The sequence below is a fragment of the Pseudomyrmex gracilis genome, unplaced genomic scaffold (assembly GCF_002006095.1).
Source record: "Pseudomyrmex gracilis isolate BER0280 unplaced genomic scaffold, ASM200609v1 scaffold_97, whole genome shotgun sequence".
In the NCBI taxonomy this organism is placed as follows: domain Eukaryota; kingdom Metazoa; phylum Arthropoda; class Insecta; order Hymenoptera; family Formicidae; genus Pseudomyrmex; species Pseudomyrmex gracilis.
This window is the reverse complement of record NW_018020681.1, coordinates 213,049-234,673: the sequence shown is the minus strand read 5'-3', so window position 1 is coordinate 234,673 and position 21,625 is coordinate 213,049. Positions and strand designations below refer to the sequence as shown.

The 21,625-nt window shown below is 40.6% G+C and overlaps 1 protein-coding gene across 7 annotated transcripts in view; it reads left to right on the top strand.

Annotated features, from left to right (window-relative positions):
* Positions 1-21,625, top strand: part of LOC109855734 (fat-like cadherin-related tumor suppressor homolog) — a 343,522-nt gene that overhangs the window by 319,836 nt on the left and 2,061 nt on the right. For 3 of the 7 annotated variants that reach the window (XM_020430279.1, XM_020430280.1, XM_020430281.1), the window contains 17 exons: positions 1,551-1,661; positions 3,825-3,977; positions 4,515-4,728; positions 5,392-6,952; positions 7,699-8,269; positions 8,377-8,548; positions 8,634-8,861; positions 9,855-9,878; positions 12,234-12,470; positions 12,567-13,619; positions 13,741-14,384; positions 14,482-15,879; positions 16,902-17,039; positions 17,136-19,841; positions 20,195-20,528; positions 20,862-21,002; positions 21,353-21,499. In XM_020430279.1, the coding sequence (XP_020285868.1) occupies positions 1,551-1,661; positions 3,825-3,977; positions 4,515-4,728; positions 5,392-6,952; positions 7,699-8,269; positions 8,377-8,548; positions 8,634-8,861; positions 9,855-9,878; positions 12,234-12,470; positions 12,567-13,619; positions 13,741-14,384; positions 14,482-15,879; positions 16,902-17,039; positions 17,136-19,841; positions 20,195-20,528; positions 20,862-21,002; positions 21,353-21,499 (9,832 nt within the window). The remainder of the gene's footprint in view (positions 1-1,550; positions 1,662-3,824; positions 3,978-4,514; positions 4,729-5,391; positions 6,953-7,698; positions 8,270-8,376; positions 8,549-8,633; positions 8,862-9,854; positions 9,879-12,233; positions 12,471-12,566; positions 13,620-13,740; positions 14,385-14,481; positions 15,880-16,901; positions 17,040-17,135; positions 19,842-20,194; positions 20,529-20,861; positions 21,003-21,352; positions 21,500-21,625) is intronic. The other 4 variants (XM_020430284.1, XM_020430283.1, XM_020430282.1 and 1 more) reach the window with 4 other exon arrangements.

Below are 21,625 nucleotides of genomic sequence, written 5' to 3'. Positions count from 1 at the left end.
GTAGCTCATTGTACATACATATCCGCGCATTATATCTGTTGACATTATTTGTTTCCGCGATGCGATAATGAATCATCTCGCGACGTGAGCTTGAAATTCTATTCACGTTGCGTCAGTCGCGGAGGACGACGACTTCGCGTTATCTCCTCGCGCGTGTATTTCACCGACAACACACGAAACTCGCAAAAGCGCCACACCCTTGGCCCATAAAAACAGTCTGATATATTACACCGACACGAAGCTCGCAGACTGCTTGCGACTGTTCCTCCTTCGTCTCCTCCTTTCTTCCCGCTTCTCGTTATCGTTTTCCCATCAGAGACCTTTCTTCTCGATGTGATCAAAGCAACCCGTCACCGAGTATCGTCGCATAGAAAAGAGTAGAGATTTAGCTCACATATACACACACACACACACACGAGAGAGAGAGAGAAAGAGAGAGAGAGAGAGAGAGAGTCCCCTCTCCCCAGCACGAGATTCCCATAGTATCGAAAAAATCATCTTATTTCTCTTTTCCTCTTTTTTCCTCGCTCTCGTAATCTTTTGTGAATACGATGACAAATCTTCTGAACGGTAACTCTTCGCGAATGTCGCGCATTTGCTGCAAACACGAGCATCGGAGCTGGAGATTGGTCGGGAAGCAAATTAAATTAGCAGGTGTCGCTGAAAACGCGATGTAGAACGCAATTCAAAAGACGAAAGATTTACAGAAAACACTTCGATATTCAAACACGCTTACAATCAGACGCGATCGCGAGATTTTCTTGCCGCACACACACACTGAAAGAGAAACACATTTTACTTTACTATATATTTGAAGATTTAACAATTAAAAAATTAAAGCGAAAAAAACCCCTTACGTTTTAATTAATGCAGATAACGCGTATAAAAATTCGCCAAGTGTTGTTGTGGTGTTCTGTATAGGTCATTTTTCTCGAGCTATGTACGCGCGAACGCACACATTGATATTAATGTTACTCGTTCACAGTTACTTCGTTTTCATACGCGTTTTTAGAAATTTATTTAAACGATGTCACGTTCGCGCGAAAAGAAAGAAGCTTTCAACAATGAGAAATGAGAAACGAATTTTTCGAGAGACAAAGGAATTTTCTTCACTTTGTGCGAAAACAATATTTACCAATTTTGCGTTTAAAAGAATTAAAAAGAATCTCTTTCAAATAATTAAGAACGAAAAATTAATTTTTACTTTTATTCTCGCGCAATTTTCAATAAATATATCCAAACCTTGAACTTCATAGCGATATAAAGCGGAAATAATTTATGCAAAAGCGCGTCTCAACGGTGCTTTAAAACGGTTACGAGGCTCCGGGGTTGGAACTTCCGCTTGATCGAATCGAAACTTTTGAATCGGCGCTTAAAACGTTCTTGTCGCGACGTCGGCGTCGCAGGCGGACGGAGGTAAACTAGGATAAACGATCGACGCGCAGACACGTAGCTCGCGTCGTCGTCTCCGGATGGGAGGGAAAAAAAAAATCGAATCGTCGATAGAAACAGTCCTGAGGCTAAAAGCTGTCCTCTCTGGTTCTCGACAGAAATCGAGGAACCGCTCGGGGGAGTCCGACCTTTCGAGCGATATGTTACTAGAGAACGGGACTTGGGAGACATTTAGCCCCGACACCCTGTCAGGAGATCGTATCTTCAGGGTAAGGACACCTTGGCACGTAAAACTCTAAGCGCCTGGCGCAGCGCGCGCGAGCATACAATATAATACAGATCTTATCTTATTATGTACTTGATTACGCGAGACTTGTCGGAAAAAAATTTAAATTTTTGTTCGAGCTGTTTGTATTGTTTTTTTTTTTTTTTTTNTACGAGCGCTTTTATCTCATATCTTTTACATATCATGTGGCATTTTTTTTTTTTTTTTTTCAATGCTACCGCTGCCCGTCGATAAAAGAGTGACACGCACTAAATTCGCACTTTGATCGGTCGTGCATCGAGAAGCCAATAAATTATAATTTGCTATATATACAATATTATATATATTTATATTTTTCTTTGTAATAATTATAATTATGGAATGTTCGGCTCAAGTTGCTCCGCACGATCGATCGAGGATCGATTGAATGATTTTTTGTCTTATCCTACGCACACAGTGTATGTGTGTACAAATGTATACACATATCTATGTTAGTATTAAGCATCTTTGGCTGCGTTCCTCTTCTCACTTCCTGTCTGTCTTTTTTACTTTTGTATCTTTTTGCCGTCCTTGTTTCTATATGTGCATAATAATTCTCGTACCTCTTTAATGCTCGTTCATATATATATATATATACGTATTGTACTCCTGAATGTCTCGCCTTTATTTTGTATATATACACAAGACTGTCCCTGTGAAAATGTTCCGCTATCTTATATCGTTGCGCTCAAGGATTCGCTCACGGAAGAATCTCGATACGCAGCCGTATCGAGAATATCGAATTTGAGCTTGAGAAATCTGTCCGTGAAATCTCGGACTTGGCGCGGATTATATTTGCGTGTTCCATTATTACACTTCGTAGTCAGAAAGATTACATCTCTGTGTGCATATAACCCTTATCTTTTTTGCGAGAACAGCATATCATTCGTTTGTGACGACATACGCAATCGAAAACTGCTTATTTCTGCGATTCAGCGTCGTTGGAGAAAAATATAGAGCGCAAAAACGACTCGCGGACACATTGTGTGTTCGCATATGTATATATATATGTATATATATATATACATATATGTATATTACGTACGTTGTATCTTGCGCGCCCCATGTAAGTTTCAAATTGCAAACAACGCAGTCTTGGTGCATGTGCGAAAATGCATGTGCCGCATAAAACAAAGCGAAAGAGAGATGTTGAGGCGAGAGTTTTCTCTACGCGCGAGAGACAAGCCGAACGAGAACAAGGGTGCCGAATAATTAGTCAAATTTATTGCGCCTTTATTTCTTGTTTTTTTTTTTTTTTTTTCCGCGCGCTTGGACGTCTGGAAGATGCACGTGCGAGAAAAGGAATTTTTCCCGGTGTTAACCCGCAGCAACGAACGAGTCGGCGTATACGGAGAAAAATGCTCGCTTCTGGCGGATAGAGAAAGAGAGAGAGAGAGAGAATGTGTGTGTGTGTGTGTGTGTTTATTGGTGGAGACAACGGAAAGTAACGCATAGACAACTATATTTTTTCTTCGTTTACACCGGACTCGCCGTCTCGCTGAGGATAGCACGCGAATGCACTCGCTGGAACGTACGTGCATTCTCTATACATAAATTGCACTGCAGCAATTTTTCGTTTCATTTAGCCTTCCCGACACGTTAGCGCGATTGCGATCGTTAACACGCTTGAGACATAGACCGAGAAAGCTGCTACATTTTTTTTTTTTTTGTATTGTGATAATTCTGTTTTTTTTTTTTTTTTTTTTTTTTTTTTTTTTTTTTCGACGTATCGCATGCGGACTGTGTGAATGCCACTGTGTGTCGGCACTTTCGACACTTGTAAGAAACATGAAAGTGATACGTAAATTGCGTATCTTGCGATTATTTATTTAGTATGCAGTACGCTTGTATTAACATGCAACGAAATATCATTTATTAAAAAAATAAGGAAAAAAACATAAAAAAAAAAATATTTGATGTGCTTTTCAAGAAAAATCAAACGGTACTAATGGAATCAATTTTATTTGCAGCATTTTATTTTTTTTACTAAAACTATAGATTATTCCTAGTATGTACTATTGAAAATATTTTTTTTTTTTTTTATATGCCGTTGCGCTCACAGATATATAGACGGATTTGCTGCAACATTTTGCAACAGTAAGATAACTGTTTTTTAAATTTGCGTTAGGTTCTCGCTTACGACAAAGACATCGGTGAGAACGGAAGAATCCAGTATAGTATCAAGAGCGGTCGAGGCAAGGGCAAATTTAGAATTCATCCGAACACGGGAATGGTATATTCTGCGCGTGGGTTCGAAGCTGGTCAAGAATTCGAAATGATGGTAAGAGTGGTAGTGCGCAAGTAATGTGATAATATTTATTTATTAAGAAAAGAACTTTACGATTTGATGTAACCAACCATAAACTAATTGTGTTAAAAGTTTTAACTTGAAATAAATAACATTACATATAACCGATTGATATATAATTTTAAAACAAAAAAATAATCTTATTTTGTCGCGAAGAATATAAATTGGAGCAAAGAGAAATTGGAGTAAATTTGCATCGTGTTACGCAAATTACGTCACGCTGGATCTCAGCTTCTGACTTTATAATGTTCGCATATTCATAGCGGCACTTCTACGGTGTAAACTTGATTTAAATCGGGGGGACTCTTGCATATGCGCTCTATATATACATTTTTTTTTTTTTTTTACACATACACGCGCGCTGCATATTCATATGAAATTCATAGCGGCACTTCTACGGTGTAAACTTGATTTAAATCGGGGGGACTCTTGCATATGCGCTCTATATATACATTTTTTTTTTTTTTTTACACATACACGCGCGCTGCATATTCATATGAAATTCTACAGATACGAGCAACCGATCACGGGGATTCTCCGCGTAGTCATCAGACTCGAGTTTCCGTTCAGGTTGTAGAGGCGCCGAAAGAATCGGAAAATCCACCGGTGTTCAAGACAAATAATCAAAGCGTGGAAGTAACGGAAAGCGACAAGGCGGGATTTCTGGTTGCTCTTGTGCAAGCTGCCGACAAAGACGGTGATTCTTTGTGGTACGATATTTTAGGTAAGAAAAAAACCAACGTATATATATATATAACACATTTGAAATATTACATTTCTTTTTCTTTCGCGAATAAAATTCGAAATAAAAATTCGAATTAAAAGATTTTATTTTTCAATTCTATTAATAGAAATCTAAAACAATGTTAATTTTTATCGTTTGATCTTGACTTTGGATATGAAGTCAAACATTTTAAACAACCTACCATGGACTTCTAATGTAAGATCTATCATCTTTTCTTTTCAATTTCCATCTACTTTTGCGAACCTTGTGATATGACGTGATTACTTATATATTTATATTTATATTTATCTTTGTACACTGAAGAGGGGGGGGGGCTCAAGTAAGGGCCGAAACGTTTGTCATTTGTTAAATTTTATTTGCGTTTTATTTGCATTTTTTGTTTCTAAATAAATTTTAAGATCCATTAAAAGCTCGAAGCAGACCTTGTTATATATTTTTCTATACTTGTTGTTAATATTGCGAGCGAATTTTATATAATTTAATATATCTTATGTTAATTTTTATTTTCTAAATTTTAAACTAATATAATATTTGTTCAGCGCGCAAATGTACTTGCGCGTGTACTTGAAATATGATAAAAAAAATCGGAGCTTTCTCTCTACAATCAAAGAAGTGTGATAAATTGTACCGGTTGCGTTTTAGACGGCGACAAACGCGACGAATTCTTCATCGGACGCGACAATGGCAACGTGCTTCTGGCCAAGAGACTAGACTGGGAGACTCAGAACTTTTACAATCTCACTATCGGCGTAACGGACGGCGTGCACACGGCGCTGACACAGCTGCTCGTTACCGTGATTGACATCAACGATCATCGACCGGAATTCACTGAGAACATGTATCACATCGACATCTCGGAGAATGTCGATAAGGGCGAGAAAATTCTCCAGCTGCACGCGACCGACGAGGACGAGGACAAGAAGGTCTTCTACAGCTTGCACGCGGCGCAGACTCAATCCTCTCTTGAGATCTTCCACGTGGATTCGGTTCTCGGTTCGATCACGCTGAACGAGCCGCTCGATCGGGAAACCATTGAGGAGCACGTGCTGACGGTTATGGTAAAGGATCAGGGTACACCGGCCAAGCGTAACTACGCCCGAGTAATCGTCACCGTGCACGATCACAATGATCACGCACCCGAGTTCATCAACGGGCTTGTTCAGGGCAAGGTGTACGAGGCCTCGCCGATCGGCACAGCGGTTGTGCAGATGTGCGCGATCGATCGTGACCGCGGCGAAAACGCCCGGATCACTTACTCGATCACGTCCGGAAACGCTGGCAATGTGTTTGCCATCGATCCCGATCTTGGTCACATACGTGTCGCCCGCGAGCTCGATCTTGGCGCCTCGTCAGAATATATTCTTCTCGTGAAGGCGAACGATCACGGGTCTCCCGCGCTGTCGAACAACGTGCCGGTGCATGTGATGGTGACAATGGCCGACAACGCACCACCGCGGTTCATCCATAAGGAACTGTCGGCGGAGATATACGAGAACCAACAGCTGGGCACATACGTGAAACACGTGGAGGCGAGAAGCACGTCGTCGCTGCAGTTCGAGATAGTACGTGGTAATCGCGACGACACGTTCTTCGTGAATCCAAGCACAGGCGTGATCGTCGTCAAGAATCAGTTGGATTACGAAAAGACCAAGTCCTACAATCTAACGGTATCGGCCACAAATATGGCCGGCGCGTCGGCCACCTGTAATGTTATCGTCCACGTTCTCGACAGAAACGACAACGCTCCGCGATTTCTACAAGCGTTGTACAGCGGCGAGATCAGCGAAGGTGCCAGCATCGGTTCTTTGGTGCTGACCAACACAAGCGCGCCGTTGGTTATCAAGGCCGAGGACGCGGATTCCGAATTAAATGCGTTACTCAATTACGACATCGTCGATGATCTGCCGCGAAAGTACTTTCACATAGATTCAAGTACCGGTGCCATTCGTACGGTAATGGTGCTAGATCACGAGACCATACCAATGTTTTCGTTTCACGTGAAAGTCTCGGATCTGGGTAAACCGAAACTGTCGTCTGAAACCACTGCCAAAGTGGTGATTGTCGTGACGGATGTCAACGACTGTCCGCCCAAATTTACCAAGACTGATTACAATGTTACGCTTCTACTGCCAACGTACAAGAACGTAGCTGTCATTCGAGTGAACGCCGTGGATCCCGACAGCTTTGAGGGAGCAGCGTTGAGGTACGTGCCGCGGAAACATCAATGTGATATTCGGTTGACAGATTCTTTGTTACTTAATTTTTTTTCTTTCATATTTATAAATGTAAATGTTTCATTTGTCGATAACAATTATCTGTATAGAGTGAAAAACCAAGACCCTGTCTTATACGTCTTTTTTATAAATAAAATATATGTTATAAGATGCAAAATTAGCATCATATATGATTTAAAGAATTGTTATTTCAATTCCAAAAAAACTCGCGTGAAAAATATTACACGTGAATATATATACAGGGTGGCCCACATAAATGTTTACAGCTGGATATCTCGGGAACTATACCATCGATTTTAATGGTTGAGATCTTAAATTGTATGGTATTAAAAGATCTTCAAATGTGAATGGAAGTTTGTAAATATAATTTCATATACAGGTTTCCATTTAAAATTGTTATGTTAACTTTTGCCCCAACAAAGCAACTAAAGTTTTGAAACGAACTTCCATTCACATTTGAAGATCTTTTAATACCATACAATTTAAGATCTCAACCATTAAAATCGATGGTATAGTTCCCGAGATATCCAGTTGTAAACATTTATGTGGGCCACCCTGTATATATATATTCTCACATTTACGCACAACATCCTGCTCTTCATGTCTTTATATTCATATATTATTAGTTTAAAAGAGACTTATAGAGCCTGAGTGTGTGTGTGTGTAAAATTTCTATTTATCACTAATTGTTAAAATATATGTTATATTTTTCTAGATATGACATTATCGACGGGAATAAGGCTCACACCTTCGATATAGATGCTCAGAACGGTATTATTACGGTTAATAATCCAGAACGTATGAAGAAGAACTATCTTCTACATGTACGAGTGTCAGATGGAAAATATTCGAGTGTGGCGCAAGTGAACGTAAATGTGGAGAAGTCGGAGAATTCCGGTTTGATTTTTCAGAAAAATGTCTACGAGGGCGCGATTTTAGAAAATTCAACGAAAATTACGACCGTGGTGGTGGTGAACGTTCTCGGTAGCTCGTTGAATGAGCACATTGTCTTCAGAATTCTTAATCCCACCGATATGTTTGTAATCGGACCGACTTCAGGCGCGATCAGAACCACCGGCATACGATTCGATCGGGAAATGTGCGATCATTACGAATTAATCGTCGAAGCGAAAAGTCATCCGCCGGATCGGGAGAAGCCTAGAGTGGCTCATGTTATAGTAAATGTCACTATACTTGACATCAATGACAATTGTCCGATGTTTGTTAATCTTCCTTATTACGCTGTTGTGTCCGTCGACGCTCAAAAGGGCGACGTTATCACAAAGGTAGATACTTTTTTTTTGTTTAATCAATTTAATTTTTTAATTTTCAATCTGAGTTTTGAGTTTTGATCTAATAAATGTGTAAATGCGCTTGTGTTTTTATTATTCAGGTTCACGCGATAGATATGGATAGTGGCGATAACGGCGAGGTGAGATACGAATTGAAGAAGGGTCACGGAGAACTGTTCAAGGTTTGCCGGAAAACGGGTGAAATATCGTTGAAGCAAAATCTCGAAGGTCATAATCGCGAGTATCAGCTTACGATTGCCGCGTACGACGGTGGTAAGTTTGTTAAATATATAAAGTCAATAACTAACTTGCTTTCTATTTGATCCCATTTTAAATGAGCTTCTAAATACGATTACAGGAACAACAACGCCTTGCTCCATTGAGGTGCCAGTCAACGTGAAGGTGATAGATCGCTCGATGCCGGTATTTGACAAGCAATTCTACACGGATAGCGTGCTCGAAAGTATAGAAGTACATTCACCTCTGGCGTTATCCATTCAAGCTGAATCACCGTTGAATCGCAAACTCATATACAGCATTACTAAGGGCAATGATTTTGAAGAGTTTGCCCTGGACTTCAACACGGGTAAGTAAAATATGCGATAACTTACCTTGGCATGTGCTATCAAATGACTGTGAATTTTGCGTCAGAAAATTACTTCGTGTGAAATAGCGTAACGTTGCGAAGATTGTATGGTATAGAAAAAAAAAAAAAAAAAACAAAAAAATAGTAGAAGCGCGCGTAATATAATTGACAATTTTATTTTTTATCGTTGCGCAGCGAAAATATTGTAAATCATATTTACGAACATTGGTAGTCGACATGGCCAACGTATTCTATCTCTGAATCTCTTTTTAATTAAAACAAACCACGTATAACAGTTATATTTTTTAAATTAATTTTATGTCAGAGAGAAAGAGAGAAAGGGAGAGGGAGAGGGAGAGGGGGAGAGAGAGAGAGAGACAGAAATTCGTCCAAAACCGAGTAAAATTCCTGTTTTTATTTCATAACTTGGCTATGGGACTTACACTATTCACATTACGCGGAAAGGTTTCTTATGATAAATTGCAAGTCCGAATATATGTATAATTTTTATTTAGTAAACTTGTAAGTTTTGCTGTATTATAGTAGGTGGCTAGTAAGTTCTATTTATACAGTATTATGTAACAGTACTATATATGTAATAGAGTATGTTGATGACAAATTGGTGAATGACAAAATCTAGTAAAAAAAAAAAATAATTTCTATCTAATACATAATAATTTTATTAATACATTTATTGAGAAAATTGAATATGATTTTATTGTGTAAATAATACATTGACTCGCAGAAGCGTTATCTCTCATTGTTCATTTTATTTTTATTAGCTTTTTGATAAAGGTATACTTTTTTAATTTCTTTGTTCTCTCTGATTTGTATATAGCATCTTTGTATTTTTATGTTTATTTTTTATAGTAGATTTAATCATTCCGCGATCATGTGATACTTGTTCCACACACATATATATATATATATCTTTTACGACTGCTTGTCTGGAATCTAGAGATTAAAGTTTTGTTGTATCTCCCTGTTTCGCAGCCCCCGACAGTAACAATGGTCCTTGTGAGTATAAAAAAAAACGTTCTAGTTCTATTTCGGTCTGTGCTGTGTCGCTACGCTGTGTTGCACACCACGCTATGTGTTTCATGCACGATGTAATATCATAAGCGAATTGCTGCGGTCGGGTCGAACGAATTGAAACAAAGCGCGAGCAAACAGAATTGAATTTGGTTAAATCTGAGATTCAATAAACTAAAACGAGATGGTAAGCTTGCTGCGCGCATTTTGACTTGATAATGTCGAAATTCAAATATTTCTTTCCAGATTTGAATTTTTTGCTTGCTCTTATTAATTCAAAGACATATTTTGTATAAATGGGACGATCTTACTTCAATGACACATCACACGTATGTGAATTCTCAACGACCAAATTTACTCATTTTCAACATTCGCGTTTTTTAGTTTTTATTTTTTATTATTATTATTATACGTAAAATTAAGATTTTAATTTTGTATGTACACGAAGATGTTAATTAAGAGTTTAGAATATGTACACGTTGATTATAGTTCCTACAGTGCTTGATTGCATTTCCAATTAACATTTTAATCGACGCAAACTATTCAATTATCTTATGCAATTACCATAACAACGTCATCTCGTCATATCTATTCATTGTTATACGAACTTTCATTTATCTCAAATTAGATATGAGCAATAACATTTCAAATATTAACACGTAATATCTGTAAAATATATCGGCTGTAAAATTTACGTAAAATGTATTTTTTTTTTTTTTTTTTTAAATTACATTTGGTACTTGTTTATTTTGTATTATTTCACGTATCTCAAAAAAAGTTTATACGATAACCCTATTGCCCGTGTAAAAAAAGATTAGATTAGATTTTTTGATCAGATGCACGAATTGTGTTTAACGCGGAGAACATCGCTATCTTGAAAACCATAATAACGAGCTTGAAATGCTTCGAGCTATAATCGTTGATACGTGGCATAAAGCTTATTGCATGCTCTTTGCGAGGAACTAACGGATGAAGAGAGGTTTTTTTTTGGAGTTTTTCCTAATTTAAAAAGATGTAATATCCGCTTTTTCGAGGGGATTTCTCCTTCCTTTCTGTAATCCGCTTTGGTACGTGTACACCATTTCACGAAATTAATTTTGTTCTTGCTCTCCGTTTTTTTTTTTTTTTTTCACGATCGTAATCTGAGTGAGTCTCGTTAAATTGTAATCGCGATGGAAACCACACGAAACCACCAGCTTGGAGCACAATAGCTGCTTACACGCACCTATCGTTCCACGATCCATGAGCGGGGGGAGAGAGACCCCGGGCTCTAGACACATCATAAATATTTCGCCTGGATGTGCTTGCCCATCCATTTCCATTTTCTTCACGAGATTTCAATAGCTTCAACCTGCTCGCATGATGTGCCTGCACCTTAAGTAATGCAGAGAAAGAGAGAGAGAGAGAGAGAGAGAGAGCACCCCATCCCTCCACTCCGTTCAACTTGTTTTCCACATTATTTCACAATTTGAAAATTAATTTTTTTTAACATCTAACAATTGTTATGTCTAAGCAAGAGATCGCGATTGCCAAATGTAACGAATATCTTTTAAGGTGCAGACATTAATTAGCATTGGCAAATCATTCACGGAAAGTTTCAAGTTTATTTATTTATTTTTTTCTTTTAATAAACGTGGTTACACCGCGTGACCGCATTTGTTAGTGTTTTTCAGTGTCTACAGATCCGTTCCCAGCAAACACAGATATATATAACAGCAACATTGTCGTAATAAAACAAATGTAACATGTAATGTAACATGGTCGTTGCATGTAACATCCATGTTAGTTGTAATTTCCTACTTATCGTATATTGCAGTTATATAATATGAATATAACATGCAAGTAAAATGTAATATAATTGTTATATAGTTAAAAAAATGTTATATAAAAGTTATAATGTCATTACCGGCTAATAACAAGCGATATAATAGATATATAACATAATTATATTACATTTATAAAACAAAAAGTTACATAACATTGATGTTAATAGAGTAATAACAGCTGTTATATTACGTATATCACGCTGTTACTTCTATAGCAGTTTATATTCTGTGTTTGCTGGGTTTAATCTAGGTTTCGGTTTCGCAAATATATTATTTTACGCGTTAAAATTTATTATACAATTTTAAATTATCGCGAATTCAATTCAACGAATCGGTAAAGATTGTCATATATATATTGCAGATTAATTTCTCACACGCACTCCGCTTCTCATATAATTGTTCTTTGAAGGAACACTTGTAGACAAACACTTTTAACGGATACGTAGACACACATTTCGCTGCACACACATGCTTTGGGTCTCTACAATCTTCTTCTCTCTTCATTATAAATCAGGTGTAATCTATGTGGTGGATGAACTGGATTATGAACAAAAGAAGCAGTACGAACTGACTGTACGCGCCACCGACAGCGTGTCGGGTGTTTATGCGGAGGTACTCGTCAGCATCCTCGTTCTGGACGTGAACGATTGTCCGCCCGAATTCACTCAGGATTCCTACAATATCTCAGTGTCGGAAGCGGCGCCGTTTGGAACTTCCGTTCTGCGAGTTAGCTCGAGAGACAATGACACAGGTGACAGTGGTGCCGTTAACTTTTATATACTTTTAATACATATATTTGTAGAAAAAGAATGTAAGAGATAAAAATTGTATATTTAAATACTTGTAGGTATAAATCAACAAGTTCGTTACGCCATTCAAAACGACACGGAGAATAGCACAGATCTCTTTCACATCGATCCGGACGAAGGTGTGATATTTCTCAAGCGATCTCTGGACCATGAGACTCACGAATCTCATCATTTTACGGTGATTGCTATGGATCGCGGCGTACCGAGTTTATCGAGCACGGCTCACGTTTGGGTGACCGTAATCGACATGAATGACAATCCGCCAAAGTTCGAGCAACCCTCGTACACTTGTTCTTTATCGGAACACGCCGAACGTGGTCAATTCGTGACAGTGGTATCCGCAAGCGATCCTGATTATGTTGACGAGAAACTGACGTACACCATTGTGGGTGGGAACGAGCAGCAGACATATAACATCGACCAATCAACCGGAATCATTTCGCTGATCAATATGCAGAATTTCGGCGAACAGAAGCTTAGCATGCTCAACGTCTCCGTGACTGATGGCGTCTACACCAGCTTTACCCGGGTCAAGATTGAAATTCTGCCGGCAAACCGTCATAATCCCAAATTCCCGAATCCAGTGGTCGAGGTAACTGTTCTTGAAAACCAACTGCCCGGTAGACTGGTAACCAGCGTGCTGGCCGTGGACGAGGACTTTGGCGAATACGGCGTAGTGACGTACGCGATAATGTCGGAGATGATGAAAGAGATATTTGATATAAACAAACTCACCGGCGAGATCGTGACGCGCAAAAAGCTCGATCGAGAGATCCAGAAACGTTACGAGATACCGGTTGTAGCTATGGACGGCGGCGGTAGACCGGGATTTGTAATGGTGCGAGTTAAAGTCGGCGACGAGAACGACAATGCGCCTATGTTCCTTATCAGTGAATACAAAGCAACTATTCAGGGTAATCTGTCTCTGAACACACCGTTTCTGAAAGTCAAAGCGCAGGATCTAGACGAAGACGAAGCTGCGAAAATAGTCTATTCGATCTATGAGTTACAAACGTCGCCAGTTAGATCTATATTCGGCATAAATCCCGACACGGGAGCTCTATATTTGCAGAAGAGCGCCGTGCCGTTGGGTGAGAAGAAATATTTTATATTTTTTACATATTTCTTCACGTTGAAATAAATAAATAACTTGTTCTTCTGTCTCTATTTTGAAAACTTATTTTAAAAAAAAAATTCTTTATTCCTTTTCAGAAAATCAATTGTTCGAAATGTTCATTCGTGCGGAAGACAAAGGAACGACCACGCATCACGCCGATGTTCCTCTCAGCATCTATATAATGGGTCCGCACGATATTCCCCCGCTGTTCGAGCGAAAAGAAGATAAATTCTTTATAAGAGAAGACTCGTCTGTCGGCACGCCAATTACAAAACTCAAAACCGTCACTAATTGCACTGTGACGTATCGCATTGTGTCTGGCGACGAGGACAATCCGCTCTTTACGATCGATTCTTCTGGCCAGATTACTTTAGCGAGAACGTTAGATCGAGAGCTAAAAGACAGTCATTTGATCGGTGTTCTCGCCGAGACCGATTCCAGTCCGCCTCTCACAGCTCTCGCCGAGATCTCTCTTCAAGTATTGGATGAAAACGATCACGCGCCGAAATTCGAGAGCAATCCTTACGCGATTACTCTGGCTGAAAATATAGAAGAAGGAACGTCTATATTGAAAGTTATCGCACACGATAAAGATCTCGGTAGTAACGGTGAGGTACGTTATTCTTTTGGATCCGATATAGGAGAATTAGCGAATGTATTCACTGTAGACGCTTACACCGGTTGGATATCAACGTTGGTTCAACTCGATAAGGAGAAGCAACCGGAATATAAATTTCAGGTAAATTGTATACCGCTAAACATCTTGAAATGTTTCCCAACAAAAATATGTTAAACGATGTATAAATAATTTGACGTGTAAACAATTTTCTCTTCAGGTTGTTGCCACCGACAATGGGAATCCGAAACACTTTGCGAGAACTTCGGTGCACGTCAAGCTAAAGGATTACAATGACAACGCGCCAGCGTTTGTCGACGATCGTTACGAGGCCACGGTGAACGAAGATGCTCTACCGGGAACAGTTGTAGTTAGACTGATCACCGTTGACAAAGACTCGGACGTCAACACGCCTGTGGAATTTTATATAACATCCGGCGATCCAAGATCGCAATTTCAAATCAGATCTACCGGCGAGGTGTACGTGGCGAAATCTTTAGACAGAGAAACCATCGATCGTTACGAGCTTGAAATTGTCGGTACTGACGGAAAATATGTCTTCGAAACCAAAGTTACGGTACAGGTTCTAGACGTTAACGACAATCCCCCGTATTGTCTTCGATATCGCTACAGGGAGATACTTTCCGAGGGTTCGCATCCTGGCACTTATGTCTTAACTGTGTTGGCAACCGATTACGACGACGAACCAAATGCTAAACTACGATTTTATTTAACCGGTGACAATAACGATAAATTTTCGTTAGATAAAGAAACAGGAGTGTTGAAAACTGTCGGACAACTCGATCGAGAGACGCAAGCCAAATATTCTCTGACGGCGCATGTGCAAGATCGAGACAAACCAACTTGGGAATGCTCGTCTCAGTTGGAGATTTTTGTTTCAGATCTAAATGATAACACGCCAAAGTTTACTATGCAAACTTACAGCAGCACATTGCCCGAAGACGTGGAAGTCGGCACGTTAGTGACAAAGGTGCACGCTACGGACAACGATATCGGTATCAATCGGAAAATCAGATACGAATTTATTGATTCTGCGGACGGTCATTTTCTCATAGCAGCGGATAGTGGAATAGTCACTTTAGCCAAACCTCTGGATAGAGAAACCAAGGCCATGTACAATGTTACGGTTCAAGCCCTCGATCAAGGTACACCACAGCTGATGGGTGTTGCTTCGCTTATCGTTAACGTGCAAGATATCAATGACAATCCACCTGAGTTCGCTTCCAAGGTTTATTTCGCGAAAGTACCTGAGATCTATGCTGTTGGTACCGAGGTGGCTCGAGTGCTCGCCACTTCCAGAGATACGGGAGTTAATGCCGATATATATTATTCGATTGTTGGTGGCAACGAACACAAGAAGTTTCAGATAGATGCCAAGACAGGCGTCGTTACCATTGTCGAACAATTGGACTACGAACGGGCTCGCGATTATTTTCTTACTATTCAAGCTGTCGACGGAGGTATTCCACCGCTCAGCAATCACGCCACTGTCAATATCACCGTCACCGATAGCAACGATAACGCACCGATCTTTAGTGAAGTTTCATACAGAGCGTTCGTAAGAGAAGACGCAAAAATTGGAGAAAAAGTTATACAAGTAAGTTTTTTTTAGTACAATATTAGATTTATATCTCACACACACAATTATTAAGTTTTACACATACTAGAACACTACAGACGCATCATCAATGTTATGATATATACCCAGCAAACATCACGTGTCAGAACGCCGTGAAAGCATGCCATGTGAACAATTATATTGGTACAGTGTTGTTCAGTGATGCCACGCGTTGGTATGCTGGCAAACTGATATCATGGCACGCTAAAAATAATGAGATAAATGACAACAGAAGTCGACACTTTTCAATTTGACGCGCATTCTGCTTGCACAAAGCTTGCATAGAGTGGTAAGCGTAACGTGTCATCGCGATGCTTGCTAGATGAACTTGTATCTGGCAGTCACAGAGACATCACGCTATGAAAGCATGCTTGCATAATGCCGGCACGTTGCCACCATTTTGTTTGCTGGGTACATATATATATATATACAATTTGTACACGTTTTTTTAAATTATCTTCACTCACGTATATCATAATAAATACAACTACGTAATCTCAAACTGTCATACCCAGATAGCCAAATGTGAAAACTCAGTATAAAGCAAATCATCGTATAGATTAAGTTGCTCGCCAATTGCTGTTGTGTTGTTTTTATTTAACGCAACGAAAATGTTTTTGTCAATTCAGTATCAATATGCTGAGTTTTATTATCAATCAATTGTTGTAGCGCCAATGTTTATGACATGTGAGTCAGCAATATGTGAGCAATATATGAGCAATAATTTTTATTCATAAGTTAAGAAAAATAATATAAAGTTTATTGCCGATGAGTTGTTGAGAACTTGCTGTTATTATATTTTGAAAACTGTTGCTGGCAAGAACATACTGAAAAGAGGATACACCCTTTTGTTACATTGCTGAAAACATATGAGTAATATTTGTGGCAAGTTGCCAACAACTTGCACTCAGTTGGCTATCTGGGTTACGATGCAAAATGCAAAATAGTATATTTTACATGTCAAAATGTTTTATTTTTTATTTTATATTAATTAATTTCAGGTATATGCAAATGATCTAGACAGTGAAGAGAATGGCAACGTGTCGTATTATGTAGAACGAGGCGACAGACAGAAGCAATTCTCGATCGACAGGAAAACCGGACAAATAGCTGTCGCCGCTCCGTTGGATCGAGAAGAAGTTTGTATTTGAATAATAAAATAATTGTCGTTACACGAACATATATATTTAGCGTAAGAACGAGATACTACTCTACTATTTCACTTTCTCTTTTAGATCGCAAACTATGTGCTGGAAGTTCACGCGCGTGACAACGGCATACCGATGCTCTCGAGCTTCGTGATGGTTAACATCGAGATACTCGACGCTAACGATAATCCGCCGTTATTCGCTCTGTCAAATTATACGGCCGTTGTGCAAGAAGACAAACCGCTCGGCCATACGGTTTTACAATTCGTGGTGACCGATGCTGACATCGAGCCGAACGCCGCTCCGTACACGTTTGATTTTCGATCCGGGAACGAGGGTGACGCATTTCGACTGGAGCAGGACGGTAGTTTGCGCACGGCGACGAAATTTAACAACCGAGTAAAGGATAAATACGTATTGCACGTACGAGTGTTCGATAACGGTAGTCCGCCGTTGTTCTCAGACGCTTGGGTTGTAATCAAGGTGATCGAAGAGTCGCAGTATCCGCCAGTTGTCACGCCTCTCGAAGTGATCGTTAATTCTTACAAAGACGAGTATCCCGGTGGTGTTGTTGGAAAAGTTCACGCGACCGATCAGGATCAATACGATACGCTTCTTTTCAATTTGGTGCCGTCCTTACCGATCCCAAGTGAGCTTTTTCAAATAGACAAGATCGACGGAACTTTGGTAGCTTTGCCGAATCTGGATATTGGCGAATACAAGATCAACGTCAGTGTGACGGATGGTAAATTTCATTCGTATTCTATTGTGAAAATTAACGTTGATTTGATAACTGACAAAATGCTCGAGAATTCGGTAATAGTAAGATTCCGGGAGGTCAGTCCGGAGGATTTTATGTTGAGCCATCGCAAAGGTTTCGTCAGAACTGTTCGCAACTCAATGAACTGTCGCCTCAAGGACATTGTCATCATCAGCGTGCAACCGTCCACGGACGAAGTGAATGTGATAAAATCGCGAGCTATTCGTCAGGCGGTCCATAACGATCTCGATCTTTTGTTTGCTGTGAAGAAAACGTCGAATCCCGCGAGTACGTCGAATTTCTACTCGTCGGAGAGCATACGCGAAGCGTTGAACCAACACGTGGAGGAACTGGAAGAGTCGACGAAGTTGGTCGTCGAGGAGATTGTTAGATTTAAGTGTAACAAAGGTTACTGTTTCTACGGCGATTGCCAAGACAAGATCGTTCTCGATCCTACGCAGATCATGATCGTGTCCACCGACGTGATGAGCTTTGCGTCGCCGCGACACAAACACAAGATGGAATGTAATTGCAAAGAAGGTTACGCCGGCAGTTATTGCGAAGTGGTGGTAAACGAGTGCGCCAGAGATCCTTGTCCTCTGTTCAAAGTTTGTGTGCCGGACTCGTCCGTGCAAGGATACTCTTGCCAATGTCCGGAGGGATTCGCGGGTCAGACCTGCGACATCGACATCTCCAAGTGTCACGACGAATCGTGTTATATTCCACGAAATCCCATATCTTTTAGCGGCAAGAGTTACGCGCGTTACAAGATTGACAAAGCATTGATACGACAAACAATCGAGGATCGTCTCAGTTTGTCATTAAGAATTCGAACGATGCAACCAACCGGCAACCTGATGTACGCAGCTGGAAAGGTGGATTACAATATCTTAGAGGTGGTTAACGGTGTGATACAGTACAAATTCGATTTGGGTAGCGGCGAAGGTCTGATTAGGGTGAGCAGCGTATACGTTAGTGACGGTCAGTGGCACGAGATTCAACTTGAACGAGAAAGTAACAGCGCCCGATTGACCGTGGATGGGAAACATATTGCTCAAGGTTCCGCACCGGGTATCAACGATATCTTGAATCTACAGTCGGACGATTTGTATCTGGGCGCTGAGGTGAAACAACATCCGACAATCATCGGTTTCGAGGATGTGCAACGTGGTTTCGTTGGCTGTATGGACGACGTTAGAATCGCTCGGGTATCCGTGCCGTTGCATATGAGCGGCGCCAGCAGCGTCGCGATACTTAAACGTTTCGCTAACGTTGAATTCAGTTGTGACACGGCCACGATCTTGGTGCCACCGGGTGTTTGCGGCTCGCAGCCTTGTCAGAACGGTGGCACTTGCAAAGACAACGGTGGCGATAGCTACGAATGTCAGTGTCACAGTCGATTCACGGGTTTTGCCTGTGAAATTGACACGGATCCGTGCGCCTCGTCGCCCTGTTTGTACGGCGGACGTTGCAAGATCGTGCCGGAGGGTGGCGATTACACGTGCGAGTGCGTTGGATCGAGCTTAAGCGGCAAACGATGCGAGTTCGGCAGATATTGCAGTCCGAATCCGTGCGTTCACAGCGGTGTGTGCGAGGAGGGCAACAACGGTCCGATATGCAAGTGTCAGGGCTTTACCGGCGAACGCTGCGAGACAGACGTGAACGAATGCGACGCGAACCCTTGCACCAATGGCGGCACTTGCGTCAACGAAATTGGCACGTACAGGTGCATCTGTCCGCCGAACATGACTGGACTGAACTGCGGCAACCCGGCCTTTTCCACGCCGATCATATCAGGTCACTTCAACATCACTTGGGACCATCTCATGTGGATTGGGGTCGCGGTGCTGCTTAACATATTATTGCTCATCATTATATTCTTTACTTATCGACGAATCAAGATGAAACGGACCAGAGCGCGCGCCAACAACATTAATAACGAGACCCGGAAACAGATCGTTTTGAATTCCGCGAGACCGCACGAGCACGAGTTCAAGCGCAGCTCGAAGCTGAGCAATTTGGAAGTTATACAGGTATTATTTACGTGTGTGTAAATTATCATCATCTTGAGCTTCGTGCATACTGTAAAACAAAGCATGAGCTTTCGAGAGCTATCATATATATTCATTTGAAGGCATTATTTCAACATCGGCGTAAGAATATTTTTAATCACATCGCAATATCTACTTTTTCCTCTTAATCTTATTGACGATTAAGATCTAATGCCTTCATCCATGCTGTTTAGTTAGTAATTACTCTCGAAGCTGTTTTATTTTTTATTTGCGATTATTCGGTTTTATACCAGCGATAACGCACTCCCTCCCATGTCCTCGTCGCGATCGGCGATCCTCTCTAAGATCTTTGTGTGTGATTATTCTTTTTACAGAGAGAACCTCCCCAATGTCCCCCTAGACCCGCCTCCTACACCCCGAGCTCGAATAACGAGCCGGTGACATACGGTAATTCGGCCGCGGTGGCCTTAAACAACTTGGACACCTTGCGCAGCTACGGTAGCGCAGGCGACGAGTTAGAGAACTTTCCGCCGGATTATTTGCGAAATCTGAACCGCAGTACTCCCGTACCACCTCCGTCCCTGACCCTCGCTAATCCGGTCGGCGGGAACGCAACTGGTAGTGACACGGACAGTCTTCACAAGCCCACTTGGCAGGAACAGATGCAGCTGGCTTCCTTCATAACCGATACTACTAAGATCAAGAACGGTAAGTCGTCACGCGTCAGTAAACAAAAAAGAAAATATCCCCTCCTCCATCCGATAGCTTTTTAATGTTAATTTTGCTTGTGGCATGCATTGTAAAAGATGGAACACTTAGGCGCTTCCTTGTTTTCATCTCTCATCCTCATAATTATTTTTCTCTTGAAGTTTTCTTACTGATTTTTATTTAAGTTCTCTCTCTCCTCTCTCTCTCTCTCTTTCTCTCTCTCTCTCTCTCTCTCCTGTTGCAATCTCTCCATATTGCCGTGCTCTGACTTGGTCGGGCGTGTAGTGAATTATTCTATTAACACCAGCGTATTCGTATTGTGTGCACTAACAGACCTGAAACGAGCGAGCCCAGTGGTACCGGAGCTGACCACTGGAGGACTTCTATTAAACTCTTCTCGACGGACGCCTCATGCGGTTGGGTCTTCCGTCGCCTCCGTCACGTCCATTGAGGATGATCCTCGCATCGTTGGCGGTAAGTCGACACAGCCTCCCGCTTGTATTGCTCGAGATGCAGGGTGTCCTGTGAATCGCGCGCAAGTTTTACCAAAATTGAAATATATATATATCGGATTGAAATGTTGAACAATTTTAATAAAACATATTCGAAGTTCTTTATTAAAAAAAAAACTTTGATATAAAAAGTACACGACTTCTCGGACACTCGGTATAGATCTTTGGGTTTTTCGCTTAATTGCTTGCACTGTCACGTTCCTGAGTTGTGCTACTCTCTTTGCCTTGTCTGCCTTTCTTCTTCATCGCGCTTATTGTACCGCATCGCATGTAACATATACAGAATACAATCGTTGTCTGCAATGCTTTTAGGATATCACTGGGACTGCTCAGACTGGGTCAGGCCGAGTCAGAATCCTTTACCCAATATCACGGAGGTACCTGGCAGCGAGGTTCCAGACTCGTCCAGCTTCCACAGCAACGAGAGTAACGAATCCAATACGCATCAGTTACCAACAAGTAAGTTTGAAAATATACGAACTATAATATATTATATATATAATATATATAATTAACATATATATATTATATATATAATATATATATAACATATATATATTATAGTATATATAATATATATATATT